General features: G+C 40.0%; 1 protein-coding gene across 50 annotated transcripts in view; it reads left to right on the top strand.

The window, feature by feature from the left end:
• The window catches only part of ANK2 (ankyrin 2), a 701,030-nt gene that overhangs the window by 658,590 nt on the left and 20,115 nt on the right, over nt 1–22,325 (top strand). For 48 of the 50 annotated variants that reach the window (XM_073640230.1, XM_073640294.1, XM_073640221.1 and 45 more), the window contains 7 exons: nt 3,496–3,570; nt 4,460–4,591; nt 6,186–6,332; nt 8,039–8,300; nt 13,362–13,665; nt 20,186–20,278; nt 20,734–20,817. In XM_073640230.1, coding sequence (XP_073496331.1) covers nt 3,496–3,570; nt 4,460–4,591; nt 6,186–6,332; nt 8,039–8,300; nt 13,362–13,665; nt 20,186–20,278; nt 20,734–20,817 — 1,097 coding nt within the window. The remainder of the gene's footprint in view (nt 1–3,495; nt 3,571–4,459; nt 4,592–6,185; nt 6,333–8,038; nt 8,301–13,361; nt 13,666–20,185; nt 20,279–20,733; nt 20,818–22,325) is intronic. The other 2 variants (XM_073640535.1, XM_073640247.1) reach the window with 1 other exon arrangement.

Raw genomic sequence — 22,325 nt, 5'->3', positions numbered from 1 at the left:
TGGAATAGACAATAGATGGAAATTATTGGCAATTATCAAGACACACTGAATAAAGGAGTGGTTCTGCAGGTGGGGACCACAGACCACATCTCAGTACCAATGCTTTCTGGTTGATGTTTTGGTCACTTTGAATGTTGGTTGTGCTTTCACACTCGTGGTAGCATGAGACGGACTCTTCAACCCACAGAAGTTGCTCAGGTAGTTCAGCTCATCCAGGATGGCACATAAATGCGAGCTGTGCCAAGAAGGTTTGCTGTGTCTGTCAGCGTAGTGTCCAGAAGCTGGAGGTGCTACCAGGAGAAGGGCCAGTACACCAGGAGGCGTGGAGGGAGCCGTAGGAGGGCAACAACCCAGCAGCAGGACCGCTACCTCCGCCTTTGTGCAAGGAGGAACAGGAGGAGCACTGCCAGAGCCCTGAAAAATGACCTCCAGCAGGCCACAAATGGGCTTGTGTCTGCACAAACGGTTAGAAACCGACTCTATGAGGGCGGTGTGAGGGCCCGACGTCCACAGATGGGGGTTGTGCTCACAGCCCAACACCGTGTAGGACACTTGGCATTTGCCACAGAACACCAGGATTGGCAAAGTCACCACTGGTGCCCTGTGCTCTTCACAGATGAAAGCAGGTTCACACTGAGCACATGTGACAGACGTGACATAGTCTGGAGACGCCGTGGAGAGCGATCTGCTGCCTGCAACATTTTTCAGCATGACTGGTTTGACAGTGGGTCAGTAATGGTGTGGGGTGGCATTTCTTTGGAGAGCCGCACAGCCCTCTGTGCTCGCCAGAGGTAGCCTGACTGCCATTAGGTACCGAGATGAGATCCTTAGACTCCCTTGTGAGACCTTGTGAGACCATATGCTGGTGCGGTTGGCCCTGGGTTCCTCCTAATGCAGGACAATGCCAGACCTCATGTGGCTGGAGTGTGTCAGCAGTTCCTGCAAGATGAAGGCATTGAAGTTATGGATTGGCCCGCCTGTTCCCCAGACCTGAATCCGATTGAGCACATCTGGGACATCATGTCTCGCTCCATCCACCAACGTCACGTTGCACCACAGACTGTCCAGGAGTTGGCGGATGCTTTAGTCCAGGTCTGGGAGGAGATCTCACAGGAGACCATCCGCAACCTCATCAGGAGCATGCCCAGGCTTTGTAGGGAGGTCATCCAGACACGTGGAGGCCACACACAATACTGAGCCTCATTTTGACTTGTTTTAAGGACATTACAACAAAGTTGGATCAGCCTGTAGTGTGTATTTCCACTTTAATTTTGGGTGTGACTCCAAATCCAGGCCTCCATTAGTTAATAAATTTGATTTCCATTGATGATTTTTGTGTGATTTTGTTGTCAGCACATTCAACCTTGTACAGAACAAAGTATTCAATGAGAATATTTCATTCATTCAGATCTAGGATGTGTTATTTAAGTGTTATTTTTTGAGCAGTGTGTATATATATATATATATATATATATATATATATATATATATGTAAATATTTAGCAGCAAGAATAAGATATGATCAAAAGCTGTCCACTTTTCCACTTTTGACCTTGTGGCAGGTCCTCTTTAAGGTCCCCATATGCATTCAATGAAAGAGTGCTGAACCCAACGACTTTGGGAGACTGAGCTACCAACCAACTGATGGGTATGGTAGTCTTTTAGATCTTCTTTGACAGATGATATTGGGGGAGAGACTGATCAGACTGTTAAAATTGTAGTTGTGATTCTTTTGTTTTCAGGAACGTAACCTGAAAGAAAATGAACAGGAGTATAAGTTGGTATGCACGCAAAAATAGCAGCATGTTCACACTGGCTATTAAACAGACAAAACATAAGACAGAAACAAAATGATTATATAGCCTGCTGTAAGTAAAAGCAATAGTGCATACAAATAACACAGGGTCATTTAGTAAACACTGTTTCCATTAAAAGAAGTGTAAAAGCCATCCCACCAGCGTCAAGGTGTACAACAATCAGAATGGTCCTAACTCTAGTATTTAAACCTTACCATGTGTCAAAGTGACGTCAATGTGAATAAGGGCTGAGCAGGAATGGGTCCCGAATGGATACCCAGCAAATGGCAAGCTATATAAACATTATGTCCAACTGATTATAAGGTAATGGCATATCCTAGTGATATGGTATCACTTTAGAAGATAGCAAAAAAACACTTTGAAAATAATACATAACGTGTATATTATTAAAAATAATTCATTAGAGATTTATTACATACAATGGGAGCTACCAAACAACATTGTACTTTAATGTTGTTCAATCAGAAAAAACTGTACAAGCTACTAAACTTTCAGAAGCAACAAATTCAGATATTAGTAAAAAAGAGGATATGTATAAATAAAAGAACAAGAAGACCCTTTTATATAAAGGGAAAATAATCAGTACACCTTTTCAACAAGAGGTAAAAAAAAAGACATACAAAGACATTATAATACATGGCGGCGTATAGTCATACATTATGTATAAAATATTAGCACTGGAATAAATGAAATAGCATTTGCACAGCAGTGTGCATGATCCATCCATTGCTCCATTCACAGCAGAGCCCCTGTTCTTGTCCTTAGATATGATCTATGGTGGTCCCGGCGGGCAGACCCCAATGATCGGGAAGTTGTCCCCTATCCCATGGCTAAAGCATAACTTCCAAATTCGAGAATACCTTTTTAAAGAGTACTTATTTGTTCTGCTGACATGCGTGTAAATACTTGTACTACTATCTGTTCTTAGGACTCCGAATAGGAATGTTTCTCTGTTATTCCTACTGGAAATGGGGCCTTATATTGTGCTTGCTTATATAGTATGACCCTGCACAGTCTTCTTGGTCAGCACTGATCAGTGTCAGTATGTAGAGACATGCCCTTTTGACGAGGGAATGGTAATGCACAGTTTCCAGGAGAAATAACAGAGGAATGGCACAACACAGAGCTCTAAGACACAATGCTCCAATATAGCTAGAAAACAGGTATGCTGGGAGAGCTGGTGAGTTCTCTTTATGGGGCCATTCACAAAGGGCACATTTTTCCATCATGGATTTGGCCGCAGTGAATCTGCCGCATAATCTGCATGTGCAGCTTCGCTTTGGACTTGCTGGTGACATGTGCCATATGTCAATCTACCCTAAGAAGTACGCTGGACACGCACAGGAGCTTCATTCACATCTTATTTAACTGTATGAAGCTGAGCAGCTGTCCTGTAATTCTCCATGAATGAATATGTAATGAAATCACTCTTTGCAGACCTCACACTGATTTGATCTATTAGGTTTTTTATATTTTGGTTTTAGACATCCGTAGAAATTTTGCTCTTTTCATATTCTCTGTTTCTTTTCATTCTAAAAACTCGGCCTGATTATATTATTACTATATCAAGATAAAGTGAGATCTCATCACTAGTAACTTTTGCATTCATTTTTTAACTCTTTCAGAAAAGAGTTACACACTGGTGACATATTCCATTGTTTTGGTTTATATTCTATAGATTTTGAGGAGGACCAAGAGAGGACAGAGCAGAGACTTGCTCATATTGCTGATCATCTGGGCTTTAGCTGGACTGGTAATGTTTTAAATCGAAATATCTTTATTATTACGAATTGTCATTTGGTTGCGTACTGATTGTATTGAAACAGCAAAGCACAGCCCAGTAAGTGACACATAGCTGTAACCAGGGCTCTGCTTCTACATTATGGTGCTCTCAGATTACTTAGTAAAATCCTGGAGTCCCTGACTCCTCTTTTCTGGACGATCAGTGAGGAGGAGTTTGAATGGAGTGATGGTTGAGTCACTCTTTAATATCCTCCTCATTACAGTCATGCAGTAAGGAGGAGTCAGGCACATTGCCCCATTCATTGCTAGAAATGGTGTGTTATCAGCAAGGTGATATTGTTGTTTTTGGGAAAACCCTTTTAACCCTTTCCCGATATATGATGCACTATTAGATCATATCTCAAATTCCCTTCTTTGAAGTAATCTCATAAAATGAGCCTACTTTATTGCAGGCAGATGATGGCTGTGTTATTCAGCCATCATCTGTCTCTACCAACTGCAGGTGGAGCCCCTCATGGCTATTAGCCTGTTATATCCCGCTGCTCTAACAGCGACATTTACCATTCTAAGCACTGTCATGACAGCCAGGAGTCTGTAGAAGACCCACGTGCCTGCCATAACTGTACTCCTATGAAGGCCAGTGTGTTGACTGATTTTTACTATATACTGCAATGCAACTGCAGTATATAGTACAAGAAATTGGACGACTGCAACTTTATGTTCTGTAAGGGGACTACAAAATACAGTAAAAGTAAATTTAAAAAAATATATAAAAATGAACTTATTTATTTGTGCTAAAATGAAATCCCCATTGTCCACTAGGTGGCATATTCTTGACACAGCTGGATTTGTCTTCATCTGCAGAGTGCTAACAATAGGTGTTTTCTTGTTTTTTTCAGAACTAGCCAGAGAGCTGGACTTCACAGAAGAACAAATTCACCAAATACGAGTGGAAAATCCAAATTCCTTACAGGATCAGAGCCATGCATTGCTTAAATATTGGCTTGACAGAGATGGAAAACATGCAACAGGTAAATGATGAACCCATGACCATAGAGAGGGTTATACACTACATCTGACATCCCGTAATAATACATCTCTCAAGAAGTACTGAGAAAAGGAGACGAGGTGCGGATCTGCTGTGAACTGAATCCAGAGAGAAAGCAAAAACAAAGCATTAATCGATAACAAATATAAAAACTGATGGAAAAATTGAAAGAAAAAGTTTATTGAGAAAACAGAAAACATGTGTTATTTAATCCAAGGAAAATAAATTTGCAACCATTGTGTTCTTTAAGTTGCAAAATGTACTGATATCTTAAAAAAGTTGTCCAGTAGTTTTGATAAATGCCCCAATGTCCCCCAATATATTTACCTTGGGCTCATAAGTGTTTTTGTAATTACCTTGCTGTATCTTTATGGCCTGTGAGCGGCGCTATCGCGGGTCGCTCACAAGCATCACGTGATCCCCGGCTGCAGCATCCTCTTATGTCATGTCAAGTGAGGCGTGACATCAGTGACGCGCTCCCCACGGTGGATGCTGGGCTGTGGGCGGGGTTCACTGTATTTCAGCCGCTTTCATGTGCTGCAGAGTATATGCCCAGACAACCCCTTTAAGTGTTTAAAAAAACACATGCTAAAAATATTTTAACTTTTAAGTTTGTAAATTTAAGATTTCTCTATGAATCTTCTGTTTAGTAAAAAGGTGTCCGAAAGCTACATGCCGTAATATTAACAATGTAATTTACAAACTTCAGTCTAGAAGATAGAATACACACGTAGCTCTTCATCCGTTACTGTTGTAGCTCTTCATCCCTGTTACTGTTGCAGCTCTGCATCACTCTTACTGTTGTAGCTCTTCCTCCCTCTTACTGTTGTAGCTTTGCATCCCTCTTACTGTTTTCACCCTTTTTACTGTTGTAGCTTTTCATCCCTCATACTGTTGTAGTTCTTCATCACTGTTACTGTTGTAGCTCTTCATCCCTCTTACTGTTATAGCTCTTCATCCCTTTTACTGTTGTAGCTTTGCATCCCTCTTTCTGTTGTAGCCATATATCCCTCTTATTGTTGTAGCTCTTCATCACTGTTACTGTTGTAACTCTGCATCCTTCTTAGGGTATGTGCAGACGATCAGTGTTCACTGCGGAGGTGTGCTGCGTCCAATCCACAATGACCAGATGTTACAGCATAGTGGATGGGATTTATACAAATCCCATATCCACTATGCGTCTTCGGCACACCCACAGAAACTGATATGCGACGCGTCTTTCCGGACCGCAGCATGTCAGTTTCTCCCATGGGTCCGCATGCAGGCTTTCCCCATAGGCCTAATCCCTATGGAGAAAGCCTGCTTGTGAGAAGAAAAAATAAACGTCCGCCGCTCATTTGCATAATGAGCGGAAGCCGGAGGCGGCTTGTCCGCAGGCTCGGGGCCGCAGCCGGCTCCGGATCGTGTGGACGTAGCCTTACTGTTCTAGCTCTGCATCCTTCACTTTGTTCTGGTATACTTACAGAATAACTCAATAGTCATTCTCCCAACCTTCTTGAGACTGCTGGTTGTCGTATACAAATATATTTATATCTCATTTCAGTCATTGTTCATCTTATTCCTTTTTTCTAATTTAGATTCCAGTCTAAACCAGTGCCTCACCAAGATCAACCGAATGGATATTGTCCATCTCATGGAATCGTACATGAAAGAGCCCATGCTACGCCATGCCAATCGCACATATGCCGATATAGAGCAGACAATTACTCTGGATCATAGTGAAGGTGGTAAAATGCTACAAACCTGCAGTAAATGGCGACCTGTCTAGAGGGGACTCTTATGTTATAATCTTTCATTGTTGGCATTCTATCATACAGTTTAGTATGGAGAACCCGAATGAGGATGGACACTACCGTTGTGGCCAAAAGACTAACACAAATTTCTGGTTTTCAAAAAATCTGCTGCTTTGGTGTGTTTTTAGATCAGTAACCAAAGAAAAATCTGACAAACAAAAGGACAAGTATAAGGATTTCATATGTTTTAAATTATTAGAGACAAATACATCAAGTTTGTGTAAGGACTCAGTATTTGCAGTGTTGACCCTTATTTTTCAAGAGTTCTGAAATTTCCCCCTGGCAGCTGGATATCAGCTTCTGGCCAAATCCCAACTGATAGCAACCCATTCTTCTAATAGAATCAATGGCACCATTGACAATTTATTTACATCTATCAATGCAAATATAAATTAATTTTCAGTTTTCAATGATAAAACTAACACCAAAGAAAAACACCACAGTGTAAGAAGATCCAGTAAGGCATCCTGACACCATTCATGTGTGGCCTTTTCATCCAAAGGAGTGGGCCTATTCATAATTTTACCTAAGAAAACTGCCATGAATAAGGAATGGTATCTAAATATCCTCCAAGAGCAACTTGTCCCAATGATCCAAGAACAATTTGGTAATGAGCAATGCTCTTTCCAGCTTGATGGAGTCCATGTCACAAGGCAAAAGTGATAACTAAGAGGCTCAGTGAACAAAGCACTGAAATTTTGGGTCCATGAGTAGGAAACTCCCCAGATCTCCATCCCATTGAGAACTTGTGTTCAATCCTCAATAAGCGTGTGGACAAACAAAAGCACAGGAATTGGAATAAACTCCGAGCACTGATTAGACAAGAATGGGTTGTCATCAGTCAGAATTTGGCCCAGAAGATGATATCTATCTAGCATGACAAGGCGAATTACAGAAGTCTTGAAAAATAAGGGTCTACACTGTAAATATTGAGTCTTTGCATAAAATTGATGTATTTGTCACTAAAAGTATAAAAACTTATGAAATGCTGATAAATCAGTTACCACAGAAACATCTGACAAAAAAATCTAAAAATACCGAAGGGGCAAACTTTGTGAAAACCAAAATTTCTATCAGTCTCAATACTTTTGACCACAACTGTAGACTACCTCTGAGTTTTGAAGACCCCCTAATGCTATAGAACTCCTACTATACGTCCATGTGCTCATATGAAGGTTTTTTCTTTTGGATTCTGTATAGATCCAAGTGAAAATCACAACATATTTCATAGTATGTCGTATTATTCAATTTGTGTATTCTTGCCACATTGTTTCCACATTAACCAAAATAACTGTCATTGCTTCATGTATGAAAGATAATAATAGTAAACCATAGTAAATAATAGTATATTTGTTTCTGGCTGTTTCAATATTGCCTTTTTTACATATAAGTACTCACCTCACTTCTTTCTCTACTGCAACTCACTATGTAATGTAATCTCTCAATTTCAGGCATAGGAAAATACCTACCTTCTATTACCAATTTTATAGAAAGTCAATAATCTACCGCCATGTTTGTGCACTAAAAGCGAAAGAAATATTCATGTTCTAGTTACTTGATATTCCTTGCACAGTATTGTTGCTTCTACTTTCAGGAGTAGTAATTGCTTGTAGTGAATGCTTCATTTATATTCGCAGGCTTTTCAGCTCTTCAGGATGAGTTTTCCAGCCCTCAAAAGCAGATCAGTATTGATCATTCAGAATCACGAGGCGTTGAGAAGGGTGAACATCCTCCCCTTGTGTCTGAGGAGGACGTTTCAATCAGTTATTCATCCTTCCATGAAAGCTCAGGCAGGGCTGACGATGACAAGTCTGTTGCAGAAATAATTCGTCAACTACAGAAAGAGAAAGTAGAGGCTGACTTCTCAAGGGAATCCTTGTCTTCTAAACTAAAATATGTGTAAGTTTTCATCAGTTGGAAAATGGAAAAAAACTGACAGTTTTCTATTTTAGTCAGAATGTAGCTAATAAATCAATGATAAATGGCTGCTACTTTTATATTATTTATTTGACATTTATACACCATATATTTATTCAGGCTGTCCATATACTATATGGAGGACTATGAAGAGTGCATTATACTATATGGAGGACTATGGGGAGTGCATTATACTATATGGAGGACTATGGGGAGTGCATTATACTATATGGAGGACTATGGGGAGTGCATTATACTATATGGAGGACTATGGGGAGTGCATTATACTATATGGGGGACTATGGGGAGTGTATTACACTATATGGAGTACTATGGGGAGTGCATTATACTATATGGAGGACTACGGGGAGTGCATTATACTATATGGAGGACTATGTGGAGTGCATTATACTATATGGAGAACTATGGGGAGTGCAGAATTCTATATGGAGGACTATGGGTAGTGGGGATATTATATTATTTTAATTGTTCATATTTTTACATCTGAATTGTTGGGCTTCTTCTATGCTCCAGACCCCTGTTTTTTGTAGTCCTGCATTGAGGTAGTTTCTACTTGTTATTTACGAGCCCACATTTGTTTCTGTTACTATTACTGTTATCTTCGATTACACTGAAGTACGATTCAGATCCATTTGATTCACAGTCTTATTTCCTATTCTTATGCCTGTATGTATCAGTGTGTGGCTTGAACAGCATTTTAGCATGGTGGTTTTTCATTGATATATTATCTAATTTTCATTGTGGTACACTGTTGACAGGTGTGTACGTTCTCTCTGTTGCTCTTGTTGTTTGTATGTACAGTTGTGCTCAAAAGTTTACATACCCGGCAGAATTTTTCCTTTCTTGGCCTTGTTTCAGAGAATGTGAATGATAACAAAAAACTTTTTCTCCACTCATGGTTATTGGTTGAGTGAAGCCATTTATTGTCAAACTAGTGTGTTTTCTCTTTTTAAATCTTAATGACAACCAAAAACATTCAAATGACCCTGATCAAAAATTCACATACCCTGGTGATTTTGGCCTGATAACGTGCACAGAATTTGACACAAATGGGTTTGAATGGCTACTAAAGGTAACATCCTCACCTGTGACCTGTTTGCTTGTAATCAGTGTGTGTGCATAAAAGCTGAGTGAGTTTCTGGGATGCAGACAGACTATTGCATCTTTCATCCAGCCACTGACGTTTCTGGATTGTGAGAAAGCAAAAGAATTGTCAACGGATCTACGGGAAAAGGTAGTTGAACTGTCTAACACAGGAAAGGGATACAAAAAAATATCCAAGGAATTCATAATGCCAGTCAGCAGCATTCAAACTGTGATTAACAAATGTAAAATCAGGGGCTCTGCAAAAACCAAACTACGGTCAGGTAGACCAACAAAAATTTTGGTCACAACTACCAGGAAAATTGTCCGTGATGCAAAGAAAAACCCACACATAACATCAGCTGAAATTCAGGACTCTCTCAAAACTAGCGGTGTGTCTGTTTCAAGATGCACAATAAGGAGGCTCTTGAAGAAAAATGGACTGCATGGTCGAGTCGCCAGAAGAAAGCCATTACTGCGCAAATGACGCAAAGTATCTTGCCTACAATATGCCAAACAGGAAAGATGAATGCTGCACGTTATCAGCAAATACTGGAGGCAAATTTGCACTCATCAGCCCTAAAGCTGCGCATGGGATGTACTTGGACGTTCCAACATGACAACGATCCAAAACACAAGGCCAAGTCGACCTGTCATTGGCTACAGCAGAACAAAGTGAAGGTTCTGGAGTGGCCATCTCAGTCTACTGACCTCAATATCATTGAGCCACTCAGGGGAGATCTCAAGCGCGCAGTTCATGCTAGACAGCCCAGGAATTTACAGGAACTGGAGGCTTTTTGCCAAGAAGAATGGGCAGCTTTACCATCTGAGAAATTAAAGAACCTCATCCACAACTACCACAAAAGACTTCAATCTGTCATTGATGTTAGAGGGGGCAATACACGGTATTAAGAACTGGGGTATGTGAACTTTTGATCAGGGTTATTTGGATGTTTTTGGTTGTCATTAAGATTTAAAAAGAGAAAACACAGTAGTTTGACAATAAATGGCTTCACCCAACCAATAACCATGAGTGGAGAAAAAGTTTTTTTGTTATCATTCATATTCTCTGAAACAAGGCCAAGAAAGGAAAAATTCTGCCGGGGTATGTACACTTTTGAGCACAGCTGTAATTCCTCTATACACCATTCATTAAGGGTGCTATTGGGGCACGAGTATTTATCATCAGAATGTATTGCGATCTGTTTTTTCCTCAAGTGCCACATAATACAGAGTATAAATGGGAAAGTGAATTTGGTCCCATAGAAGACAATACAGTAGGGAAAAAAATATTTAGTCAGCCACCAATTGTGCAAGTTCTCCCACTTAAAAAGATGAGAGAGGCCTGTAATTGACATCATAGGTAGACCTCAACTATGAGAGACAAAATGAGAAAACAAATCCTGAAAATCACAGTCTGATTTGGAAAGAATTTTTTTTCAAATTTTGGTTGAAAATAAGTATTTGGTCAACTACAAACAAGAAAGATTTCTGCCTCTCACAGACCTGTAACTTCTTTTTTAAGAAGCTCCTCTGTCCTCCACTCATTACCTGTAGTACTGGCACCTGTTTGAACTTGTTATCAGTATAAAAGACACCTGTACGCAACCTCAAACAGTCACACTCCAAACTCCACTATGGTGAAGACCAAAGAGCTGTCGAAGAACACCAGAAACAAAATTGTAGCCCTGCACCAGGCTGGGAAGACTGAATCTGCAATAGGCAAACAGCTTGGTGTGAAGAGTTGAACTGTGGGAGCAATAATTAGAAAATGGAAGACATACAAGACCACTGATAATCTCCCTCGATGTGGGGCTCCACACAAGATCTCACCCCGTGGGGTCAAAATGATCTCAAGAACAGTGAGCAAAAATCCCAGAACCACACGGGGGGACCTAGTGAATGACCAGCAGAGAGCTGGGACTAACGTTACACAGGCTACCATCAGTAACACGCTACGCCGCCAGGGACTCAGATCCTGCAGTGCCAGACGTGTCCCCCTGTTTAAGCCATTACATGTCTGGGCCCGCCTGAAGTTTGCTAGAGACCATTTGGATGATCCAGAAGAGAATTGGGAGAATGTCATATGGTCAGATGAAACCAAAGTAGAACTGTTTGCTAGAAACACAACTCGTCGTGTTTGGAGGAGAAAGAATGCTGAGTTGCATCCAAAGAACACCATACCTACTGTGAAACATGGGGGTGGCAACATCATGCTTTGGGGCTGTTTCTCTGCCAAGAGACCAAGACGACTGATCCGTGTACATGAAAGAATGAATGGGGCCATGTATCGTGAGATTTTGAGTGCAAACTTGCTTCCATCAGCAAGGGCATTGAAGATGAAACGTGGCTGGGTCTTTCAGCATGACAATGATCCGAAGCACACCGCCAGGGCAACGAAGGAGTGGCTTCGTAAGAAGCATTTCAAGGTCCTGGAGTGGCCTAGCCAGTCTCCAGTTCTAAACCGTATAGAAAACTTTTGGAGGGAGTTGAAAGTCCGTGTTGCCCAGCGACAGCCCCAAAACATCACTGCTCTAGAGGAGATCTGCATGGAGGAATGGGCCAACATATCAGCAACAGTGTGTGCCAACCTAGTGAAGACTTACAGAAAATGTTTGACCTCTGTCATTGCCAACAAAGGATATATAACAAAGTATTGAGATGAACTTTTGTAATTGACCAAATACTTATTTTCAACCAAAATTTGAAAAAAAAAATATTTCCAAATCAGACAATGTGATTTTCAGGATTTGTTTTCTCATTTTGTCTCTCATAGTTGAGGTCTACCTATGATGTCAGTTACAGGCCTCTCTCATCTTTTTAAGTGGGAGAACTTGCACAATTGGTGGCTGACTAAATACTTTTTTTCCCCACTGTACCATCTACCTAAGGTTAGTTGTGTAGCCACTTTATCACATTTACACAGTCCTTTTACTTCTAACTTGTCAAAAAGGTACCTTAATCCAAAATGGTCTGCAGAATAAATTGTAGTCTAGCATAGGTGCTTCAAAGTCATAGTGGGACATCCACACAAAAGAAAATGTATGGGCCAATTCATTAAGACTGGTGTTACACACACCAGTCTTAAAGAAGGGCTCACTGGAGTACAATGCTCCAAATACATTAAGAATGAATGCCGCTTAATGACTTTGGATCATCTTCTCTGGGGTATGCACCTTGCCAGAAACTTTTCTGTCATAAGATGGGCGTGTGTAATCATGCCCCCTCCTGCCCTTGCTTCTCCCAAGCTCCGGCCAGTTTTGCAAAGCTGCTTCAATTTGTCATAAAAATGTCAAAAGTTGCAAAATGTTCGCAATTTTTCACAGCATTTTACGCCATTTTTCTGACGCAAAAGCTTTGATGAATCGGCCCCTATACATCTTTATGCCACTTACTTTGTGTGTAAATGCCACTGCTTTTTTGGGCAGTATCTTTTGGAGCCCTGAACAAGTTCTCACCATCCTTTAGGAATACTGAACCCAAACTGGGCTGCATGTGTGCGGACACGTTGGTCCAATAGAAGCTAAACGAACTACCATTTTCACATAAATGTTCTTGTGGTTTGGTCATTTCCTTTAGAGCGTTCTTCATATGAAATTCTAGCTAGATAGTGAATATAGTGAAGGCGGCTAATTGGTATCTGATCACCTCAACACTTCTAAACCAATAACTGTTTGGCATCAAGTGTTCATAATTTTTTTGATATCTAAATCCAGTGAACAATGGAAGTAAGCATCATAAAGGAACTCAAAGTACCACTATCCAGGTTTTACTTGCACTAGGCCCCGTGCACCCAAAACACACAGTAAAAAATGCTAAAAAAAGCAAAGTAGCTTGTATAGACATCTGTCTGTGCAGATGGGAAAACCAAGACCTTGGTAAGGGTAGGAGATTGTAGTCTATAATAGAAGTCATTATATGTCATCTTATTCCTTCTAGTGTTACATCCCCTGATCTAGAGAAAACGCTGCCAGATACTGATGAAGCTGAAGACAACCTGAATTGTAAAGAAATGCCACAGTCTCCGCTTGGAGTATCTAAAGATTTAGGTAGGCCCTCTTTGGAGACTCCTGTGTCTGACCGGCATAGTGATTCTCCTATTGTTCAAGAACCAGATGATCTCCTGGAGAAGGATGAGCACGGAGCAAATAAAAATGACCTCTGCATAGTGGAATCATCGGACGAGCAAGCAGACAAGTTGGATAGAGTCTCTGAATACAGATCACTCGGCTCATTTGAAAAGGTAAAGCTCTACCTCTTAAGATCTGCCTGACATCCAAACACAGAGGCCTATATAAGGTCTCCTGTTTTAATGTCCTAAAGAGGCCATATATGTAATTTATCGCTACTGATCTGGACACTTTTATGACAACGGTTTTGTTTATGGTACTAAAATCAGGAAAGCCTACTGGCTGATACACTTGGTGTATGTTCACATGTAAAGTATTTGCTGTAGAATTTCTGCTTTGGAAATTCTACAGTGGCACTGTTCACACTAAATTGTGTCCATGTTGATGTGCTTACTACCACGCAAATGATGCTGATATTTGTCACCATCATCCTTTAAATACCCACAGTATAAATTGACTTTCTTCGACCATCAAATCTGCAGCGCTGGTCAGTTTACACTATGTGTGTTTTTTTTCCACAGTGTGTGGATAAGATTTCATAAAATCTAATATCAACTATGCTAGTACTATAAAATACTGTCTGGATATTCCAGGTAGCAAATCCACTGCAAATATGTCTTTTATGAATAAGTTCTTAGGGCATATTCACACATGGCAGGTTTGTTACAGAAATTTCCGCAGCTGAAAAATGAGCTCCATTCACCTGATGTAACTGATTTTGAGGCACAGAAATTTCCAAAATATATCTGCTATATGCGAGTAGCTGCTTAATTGTCATGCTTTAAATTTGTTTTCAGTCATGGTTTACTATTCCCTTAAAAAAACGGTACATGTGAGACATTCTGGATGATAATTTTTGTGATACAAACAGTATTTAATCGAAACATCAAAAATATGAAAAATATCGGGGGAGGCATTGTCTTTTCGGTATGCCAGGTGCTTTCTGTCACTTTTATTTTAGTATATGTAAGTATGGTTTCTACTCGAACAATAGCACAGTCCTGTATTATGGAGCCACAGGCGCTGCTTCCAGAAAAGATAGCCTTCATAGATTGCAATACATTGGGACATACACAAGGGTTCAATATGGACCCATAGAAGGTGACATATCATGAAGCCACAATGTATCTGTGTGCTTGGAAGGATTTATACAGTAGTCATCTGAAAAATGTTGTGATTGCTCTTAGTCACATTTTTTCAGAAAATACAAATGTATAAATGCCCAATTTCTTAGTATAAATGTAATATATAATATACATTCTACACACAGCTGCCACCCTCACATTGTACTCAGCATACGGAAGTATTGCCTGTAACATATCCAAATCGTGAACAAGATGTATTTCACAATATGCATTAGTGTCTTCAGGAGGCATTCTGTTTACGCTCCAGGATGTATATTATTCAAGAAGAAAGTAATTATATTGAGAAATGTGTCACCCTGTACCTTCAGGTCTAGCTCAGATATTACTAACAGAACATTTTAGTAAACGATCGGACAGCGGTATTGCATATCAAATATACTTGCTGTTGCTAGAGCTGCAGTGTATATACAAGTGCTTCTCACAAAATTAGAATATCAAAAAGTTAATTTATTTCAGTTCTTTAATACAAAAAGTGAAACTCATATATTATATAGAGTCATTACAAACAGAGTGATCTATTTCAAGTGTTTATTTCTGTTAATGTTGATGATTATGGCTTACAGCCAATGAAAACACAATAGTCATTATCTCAGTAAATTAGAATAATTAACAAAAAACACCTGCAAAGGCTTCCTACGCGTTGAAAATGGTCCTTTAGTCTGTTTCAGTAGGCTCCACAATCATGGCGAAGACTGCTGACTTGACAGATGTCCCGAAGTCCATCATTGACACACTCCACAAGGGTAAGCCACAAAAGGCCAAATGAAGCTGGCTGTTCACAAAGTGCTGTATCCAAGCATATTAATGGAAAGTTGAGTGGAAGGAAAAAGTGTGGTAGGAAAAGGTGTGCAAGCAACCAGGATAACTGCAGCCTTGAAAGGATGTTAAGAAAAGGCCATTCAAAAATTTGGGGGAGATTCACAACGAGTGGACTGCTGCTGGAGTCATTGCTTCAAGAGCCACCACACATAGACGTATCCAGGACATGGGCTACAAGTGTTGCATTCCTTGTGGCAAGCCACTCATGACCAATAGACAATGCCAGAAGCGTCTTACCTGGGCCAAGGAGAAAGAGACCTGGACTTCTGCTCAGTGGTCCAAGGTGTTTTTTCAGATGAAAGTAAATTTTGCATTTCATTTAAAAATCAAGGTCCCAGAGTCTGGAGGAAGAGTGGAGAGGCCACAATCCAAGCTGCTTGAGGTCTAGTGTGAAGTTTCCACAATCAGTGATGGTTTGTGGAGCCATGTCATCTGCTGGTGTAGGTCCACTGTGTTTTATCAAGACCAAAGTCAGCGCAGCCGTCTACCAGGAAATTTTGGAGCACTTCATGCTTCCCTCTGCCGACAAGCTTTTTGGAGATGGAAATTTCATTCTCCAGCAGGACTTGGCACCTGTCCACACTGCCAAAAGTACCAATACCTGGTTTACAAACAACAGTATCACTGTGCTTGATTGGCCAGCAAACTCATCTGACCTTAACCTCATAGAGAATCTATGGCATATTGTCAAGAGGAAGATGAGAGACACCAGACCCAACAATGCAGACGAGCTGAAGGCTGCTATCAAAGCAACCTGGGCTTCCATAACACCTCAGCAGTGCCACAGGCCACGCCACATTGATGCAGTAATTGATGCAAAAGGAGCCCCGACCAAGTATTGAGTGCATTTACTGAACATACATTTCAGTAGGCCAACATTTCGGATTTTAAAATCATTTTTCAAGCTGTTGTTATAAAGTATTCTAATTTACTGAGATAATGACTTTTGTGTTTTCATTGGCTGTAAGACATAATCATCAACATTAACAGAAATAAACACTTGAAATAGATCACTCTGTTTGTAATGACTCTATGTAATATATGAGTTTCACTTTTTGTATTGAGGAACTGAAATAAATTAACTTTTTGATGATATTTTAATTTTGTGAGAAGCACCTGTATGTCTATTATTTATATATATATATTTATATATATATACACACACTTACAGTATATACACACACATTTATGTATATAACTACTGTATATCTACATGACACATAATACATAATATCATCATGGCCAGTTATTAGATAAGTGATGTACAGGTCCTTTCGTTAAAAGGCGCACTCTTCTAAAACTCAGTGCAGTTGTCGTGCACTTTAAGAAGAATCAGATTTGCTGGAAATTGGTTCTTGTTCATTTGGAAGAATTTGCAGCCTTGAAAATTGACATTACCCGTCTGCTCAGAAGTGCATTATGTAGGATGTCCAGCTGTTGTACTCTGTAGTTGTCAGCAATTACGTTGCTTAATCATTACTACAGTAATTACAGTAGTATGCCGGTAGGCAGTAGAATAGAATGGTTATGCTAGATAAAAAGGACAATTGTACTTATGCTATCCTATAATAAATAATTCATAACAATACTTCTGGAAGACATGAATTTAATGCGCAGTGTGCCTCTTTTGAGTAGAGCAACTATAGAAAAGAGGAAATTTAAAGAAATAGTTAGAGCTGATCAATATGATTCTCAGGAGCCAGATGTAGCAGCTACATCTGTAGAATGTGGCCTCTGGATGGTAGCCACCTTCCTACCTGCCAGCATCCCTGTAGACTCTTCTTATTAGTAGACCTGGTGTGACGTAATGCTTGTGTCATGCCACAGCAATGATGTCATGCCGAGTCTACAAATCAGAAGAGTCTCTGGGGATGTCGGCAGGTAGGAGGAGGTTTGCAAGGCTCTGGCACAGCAGTCACAAAATACTGCTAGACCATTGTCCTGAGTATCTATTTGCTTGACTCTAGTGAATATTGTAAAGTGAAACTTCATGTAGTGCTTCATTGTGATTGTTTTCATTAGAAGACATAGCTAAAAACTGGGCTAGGGATGATTTCCACTTAAACTATCATATATCTACACTGACGAGCAAAAGGGTAACAATGTTTCGAACTTTTGACTTTCAGGCTCCATATCTCACCACTACTGCTTCGAGCGTGAGACTACCATCATTTTATAGACAATCATTTGGCTTTCTCATGCATAAATTTGACTTGCAACTACTTTTCATATGATTAGTTATGCAGATTTTTGTCATGTCATTGTTACTGTTTTGCTCCTAAAAATCTAAATTTTAGTTTTATTATTTTGTAAATCCACCTTTGGCTTTCAACTGAAACCTTCTGGGCATGTTCTCGATCAGACTCAAGCATGTCTTGACCGAAAGCTGATCCCAGGTCTCTCCTACATGTTCCCAAAGTTGGTGCATGCTGGTCAACTCATTTGGGATTGTATTCAGTTTTTTCTTCAACTCTGTCCACAAGTATTCCATTGTGTTGAAATCTGGAGACAATCCAGCACCTCTATTTCATTGTCATTGAACCATTTCTTCGCCAATTTCGGCTTATGTTTTGGATCTTTGTCCTGCTGGAACACTATGTCGTCCTTTTCATACCAATAGTACTCGAGTGTGCAAAGTAACTCGTCTTTTAGGACACTCACTTATAGCTCAGCATTGAGATCACCATCGATCCTGGTCAAGTATCCAATGCTTTTGGCTGTGAAAGAAACACTTATCATCAGGCTTCCTCCACTGAACTTGACAGTTCCTTCAATTTCTCAATCTGTTAGCCCCGTTTTCCCTTGTTTCTTCCAGACCCATTTGCATACATCATAGCCTAGTCTATTGACTCTCATCTCATCGCTCCAAATCACCCATTTCTTCTACAGTCCACTTTTCGTAGTTTTTTGCAAACTCAAGCCTACACTTCTTATGACGGAATTGAAATCGAGGCTTCTTCACCTTTTTTCGGGCCACCATTCCTGACTTGGGTAAAATGCTTCGCACAGAGCCACCAGCATACAAGCCACCTTCACTACAGTGTTTGTCGCTCCAGAACTGACAGACCTTCTGATAAGCCGACTTGTTGACTCTGATATTTTGCCTGGACGTCCACCTCTTGGCTTTTGAATGGATGGAAGGACTTCATTTTGTATTCTTCCAACTGTCATGGTACTCACATGATGAAGTTTGGGAATGTTCTTGGCCGAGAGACCGCTATCGATGAGCTGGATGATGCTGTTTCTCTTTTCTTGGGAAATAGTCTTCCTCAATTCGAACCAGTGACCTTTCACTTGGGAATCAACCTAACCACACACTGAGCTATTAGGGAATGTGAGAACAGGTTGTAATTTGTAGTATACAGGAAGAAAAAGATTTTCCACCACCAGGAGCAAAACAGTAACAATGCAGTGACATGACAAGAATCTGCATAACTAATAATATGCTAAATAGTTGCAAGTCAAATTTATCCATGAGATAGCCAAGATGCTTGTCTATAAAATTCTGGTAGTCACACATTAGAAGCAGTAGTGAAATGTGAGATATGGAGCCTGAATGTTGAGCTTTCACAACAAAGTCACCATTTCTTTTCTATTCAGTTATATAGCTACTGTACACCGGCAGGTAATCAATATATCATAAAATATCTGGGATACTTTATTTTTCTTTGACCATAATTGGTCTTTTTATTATAATATGTGTACACTTTTAAATTAAAAGTATTTTATTACTTTTCACACTTGTCTTAAGAACGATATGCATATGGCTACTAAGCCTGTACATCTCTCACTTTCCTCAAACATGGTGAACCCAACGTCTCTGTACAGTGTATGTGGAGAGGTAGGGGTGGGTGGTCACATACAGCAGTGGCTAGTGCGGAAGGGGTAATTCATAATAATCGAGGCTTAATTTTTAATTTGTATATCTAAATCTTTCCATGTAATATTTCCATTTATGACCAAAACATAAATGAAGGACGCTGGAAGAACTCTTGAAATATGTTTTTAACCTTCTACTTGAATTCAATATTTTCCGTAAATATTTTACATTATCAGAAGAAATGGTTCGTCTCCTTGTCTTTTATGCTGGTCACACTATCCCTTTTCTATTAAAGAAGTGCAGTATGTGTGTAATTACAATGGTATAACTGTTTGCCTTACCCTTTGATTGGCAAAAATGTATTTTTCTCATCATTGATTTATTATTAGTTGATAAATTACAATTTTACAAAAAAATTAAAGAGAACTTGTCACTGGGTCAAAATTGGACAGTTTTTGCTCTTATTATATTCCCGCTGTTCCCCTGATTATTCCATTTATTATTTAACGGGCCTTTCTATTTATTTTTATTGCTAATTATTATGGTATTTACCAACAGGCCTATGTTCACAGGAACCTCTGGGGTGTCCCTTTAGGCTGCTTTGCATAATAACCCTGTGAGATACATCCCCTTCGTGAAGACCATAAAAATTACATTTTATGAAATAGCCCATATCTCTGGAACCATATGGTGGTCTTAGAGAAAAACAACAAAAAATGGAGTACTCAGAGTAGCTGCGGGAATAAAATAAGAGCAATAACTCTTTTGACCTGGTGATAAACAGGTCCTCTTTATGGAAGCCTAAGATGTAGGATAGTAAAAAGAGTACTGCTTCCATGCCTCCACCAGGAGCTAGCAGAGGAGCTAGGTGAGCTAGAGACCAACTCAGATGAGGACGAGATGGTAACTACCAGGGTCGTACGTCGCCGTGTGATTATCCAGGTACACAGCGTTTAAATCCTGCACGTCCCTCAGCCAGTGGTTACTAAGTCCTGGTTACAATTGCAAGGAGTCTTTGATGGCAATGCAATGCAATTATGTACTGATTAACATGGCTGTCTGCATGATTCCCAACTAATGCATGCCCAGTTCTGTGAGTAAGCAGCACCCTCACCAACACCAGTAGAGAAAGTGGATTGTTAGCTTATTCACCTCACCTTCAAAAGTTCAGATAGAAGACCAACCTGATCCTGATCATAGAGCTTTCTGCACTGCAGGGTCGACTACTGCACTTTTGACCAAGGTCCCATGCATGAACCTAACACTTTTTTTTGCAGATTTGTTTTTAGCATTGTATTGCTAATTTTAGATATTTTTTTCATGCACCTACTAATGTGGATGTGGTTACTAAACAATGGATGAATTTGGTAAATGTCAGCTCCTTTTTTATTCTTTAGGCCGACAGTATGGCAGACATCCTACCCGAAACAGTGACAGAAGAGCAGTACACAGATGAGCATGGCCACATTATCGTAAAAAAGGTATCATTTGCCAGTAATATGAAATAAAGGTATTTGTATAGTTTCTGCTGTTAGTACTATTTGTAGCAGTACTGTTAACGCCATAAAAGAAATACATTATCCTTTTGAAATAAAATACAAATAAGTTCAGTAAGAACCGGATAAACACATCCACATCAACCAAATCCTAAAAAAATCTACGAATTCCTGCAAGCAGCAACATGATAAAAGCTGGACAAAATGAATCATATGATAACAGTTTCAATCGCACTCCCGCCAAGTATTTCATCTGCCTAGCTTTGAGTTTCGCCGTGCGGCTTCTTCCTGTATCTCTGGATGATCTCACAAAAAATGGTTTTATATGTATTGTTGAAAGAATTTATTACCCCTTTTAAAGAATTTCCCCCATTACACTTTTTAAATATTCATGTCTGTAAGACAAATGCGTACAAATAAATCCCCTTTTACTTGCTCTGTCTGCTAGAAGAACAGGAACAGCAAGCCAGGTACAATTGTTAAACCCTTCCTCCAATTGTGCAACATTTAAAAGTGGAAGGCATAAAGAGAAAATTACCCTGTGTTCTCTGCAAGATTAAAAAGAACCTGTCAGTTAAGAGAGATATTGGATTAGTCCGGTGCCGCCCCCGGCCAACTTTTACCCACTTCTCCATGTGATTGACAGGTGTCTCCCTATATCATGAAAGAGACCTAGAGCAGTGTGACGAGAAGCCAGCCAGGGATGGCAATGGATTAGTCTCTTATTATGGTCCACAGTTGGATCTTTAAACTATGTTTTCTCAGAAAATTGTGCAGCCAGGCTCTGATTCATGCTGTCCATGGTTTGGGTAGCTTCAATCGTCTGACAAGTTCCCTTTAAGGCCAAGGCTGTAGCGTGATATTGAGATCATAGAGTCGCATTGCGAAATCACATGTATCGATTACCTATGATGTTGCATTGCAACCTGCGACCCCCTGAGGCTGCAACACAGAGCCACAAATTTTTCCAAATGTGATTGACTCTGTGTCACTGGCTGCTAGTCGAATGCGACTCACTTGCCATAGGCTTTAATGCAAGTTGAATTGTGACTTTCATCTGACTTGACTGCAATTTGGCTGTTCTTTTACTGCAAAATCACAGCTGTCTATAGACAGCAGGTTCCATAAATGTTTTTGGTCGCGCGACTTGTCTAAGAATTGCTGTAGCTTTTAATGCCCACATTTAAAGCACCACTCCAGTGTTTTTTTTTTTTATTTCAGCGCTGGAGTGGTGTTACTGACCCTAGTATTATACTTACCAGCCAAAATCTTCAGCTCTTCATGGCACCGTTTCGGTCCCACGCCGCCATCTTGTGACCACAAATTCTGACTGACAGGAAGTCAGAAGTAACAGTCACAAGGTCTCAATGTAAGTTCTAGCCTTATTCTGGCTCTTATAGACTTACATTGAGTTGTGACTGCCAGATCACTACAGTAAACCCTGGAGCGATCTGAGAAGTCACAAACTACTGGAGACGACTGGATTGGCACTG

This window comes from Phyllobates terribilis, unplaced genomic scaffold (genome assembly GCF_046119375.1).
Source record: "Phyllobates terribilis strain yellow unplaced genomic scaffold, ASM4611937v1 Scaffold_1__5_contigs__length_1240528914, whole genome shotgun sequence".
Lineage (NCBI taxonomy): Eukaryota > Metazoa > Chordata > Amphibia > Anura > Dendrobatidae > Phyllobates > Phyllobates terribilis.
Note: the sequence above shows the minus strand (reverse complement) of the source record. Positions and strands in the feature narration are given on the sequence as shown.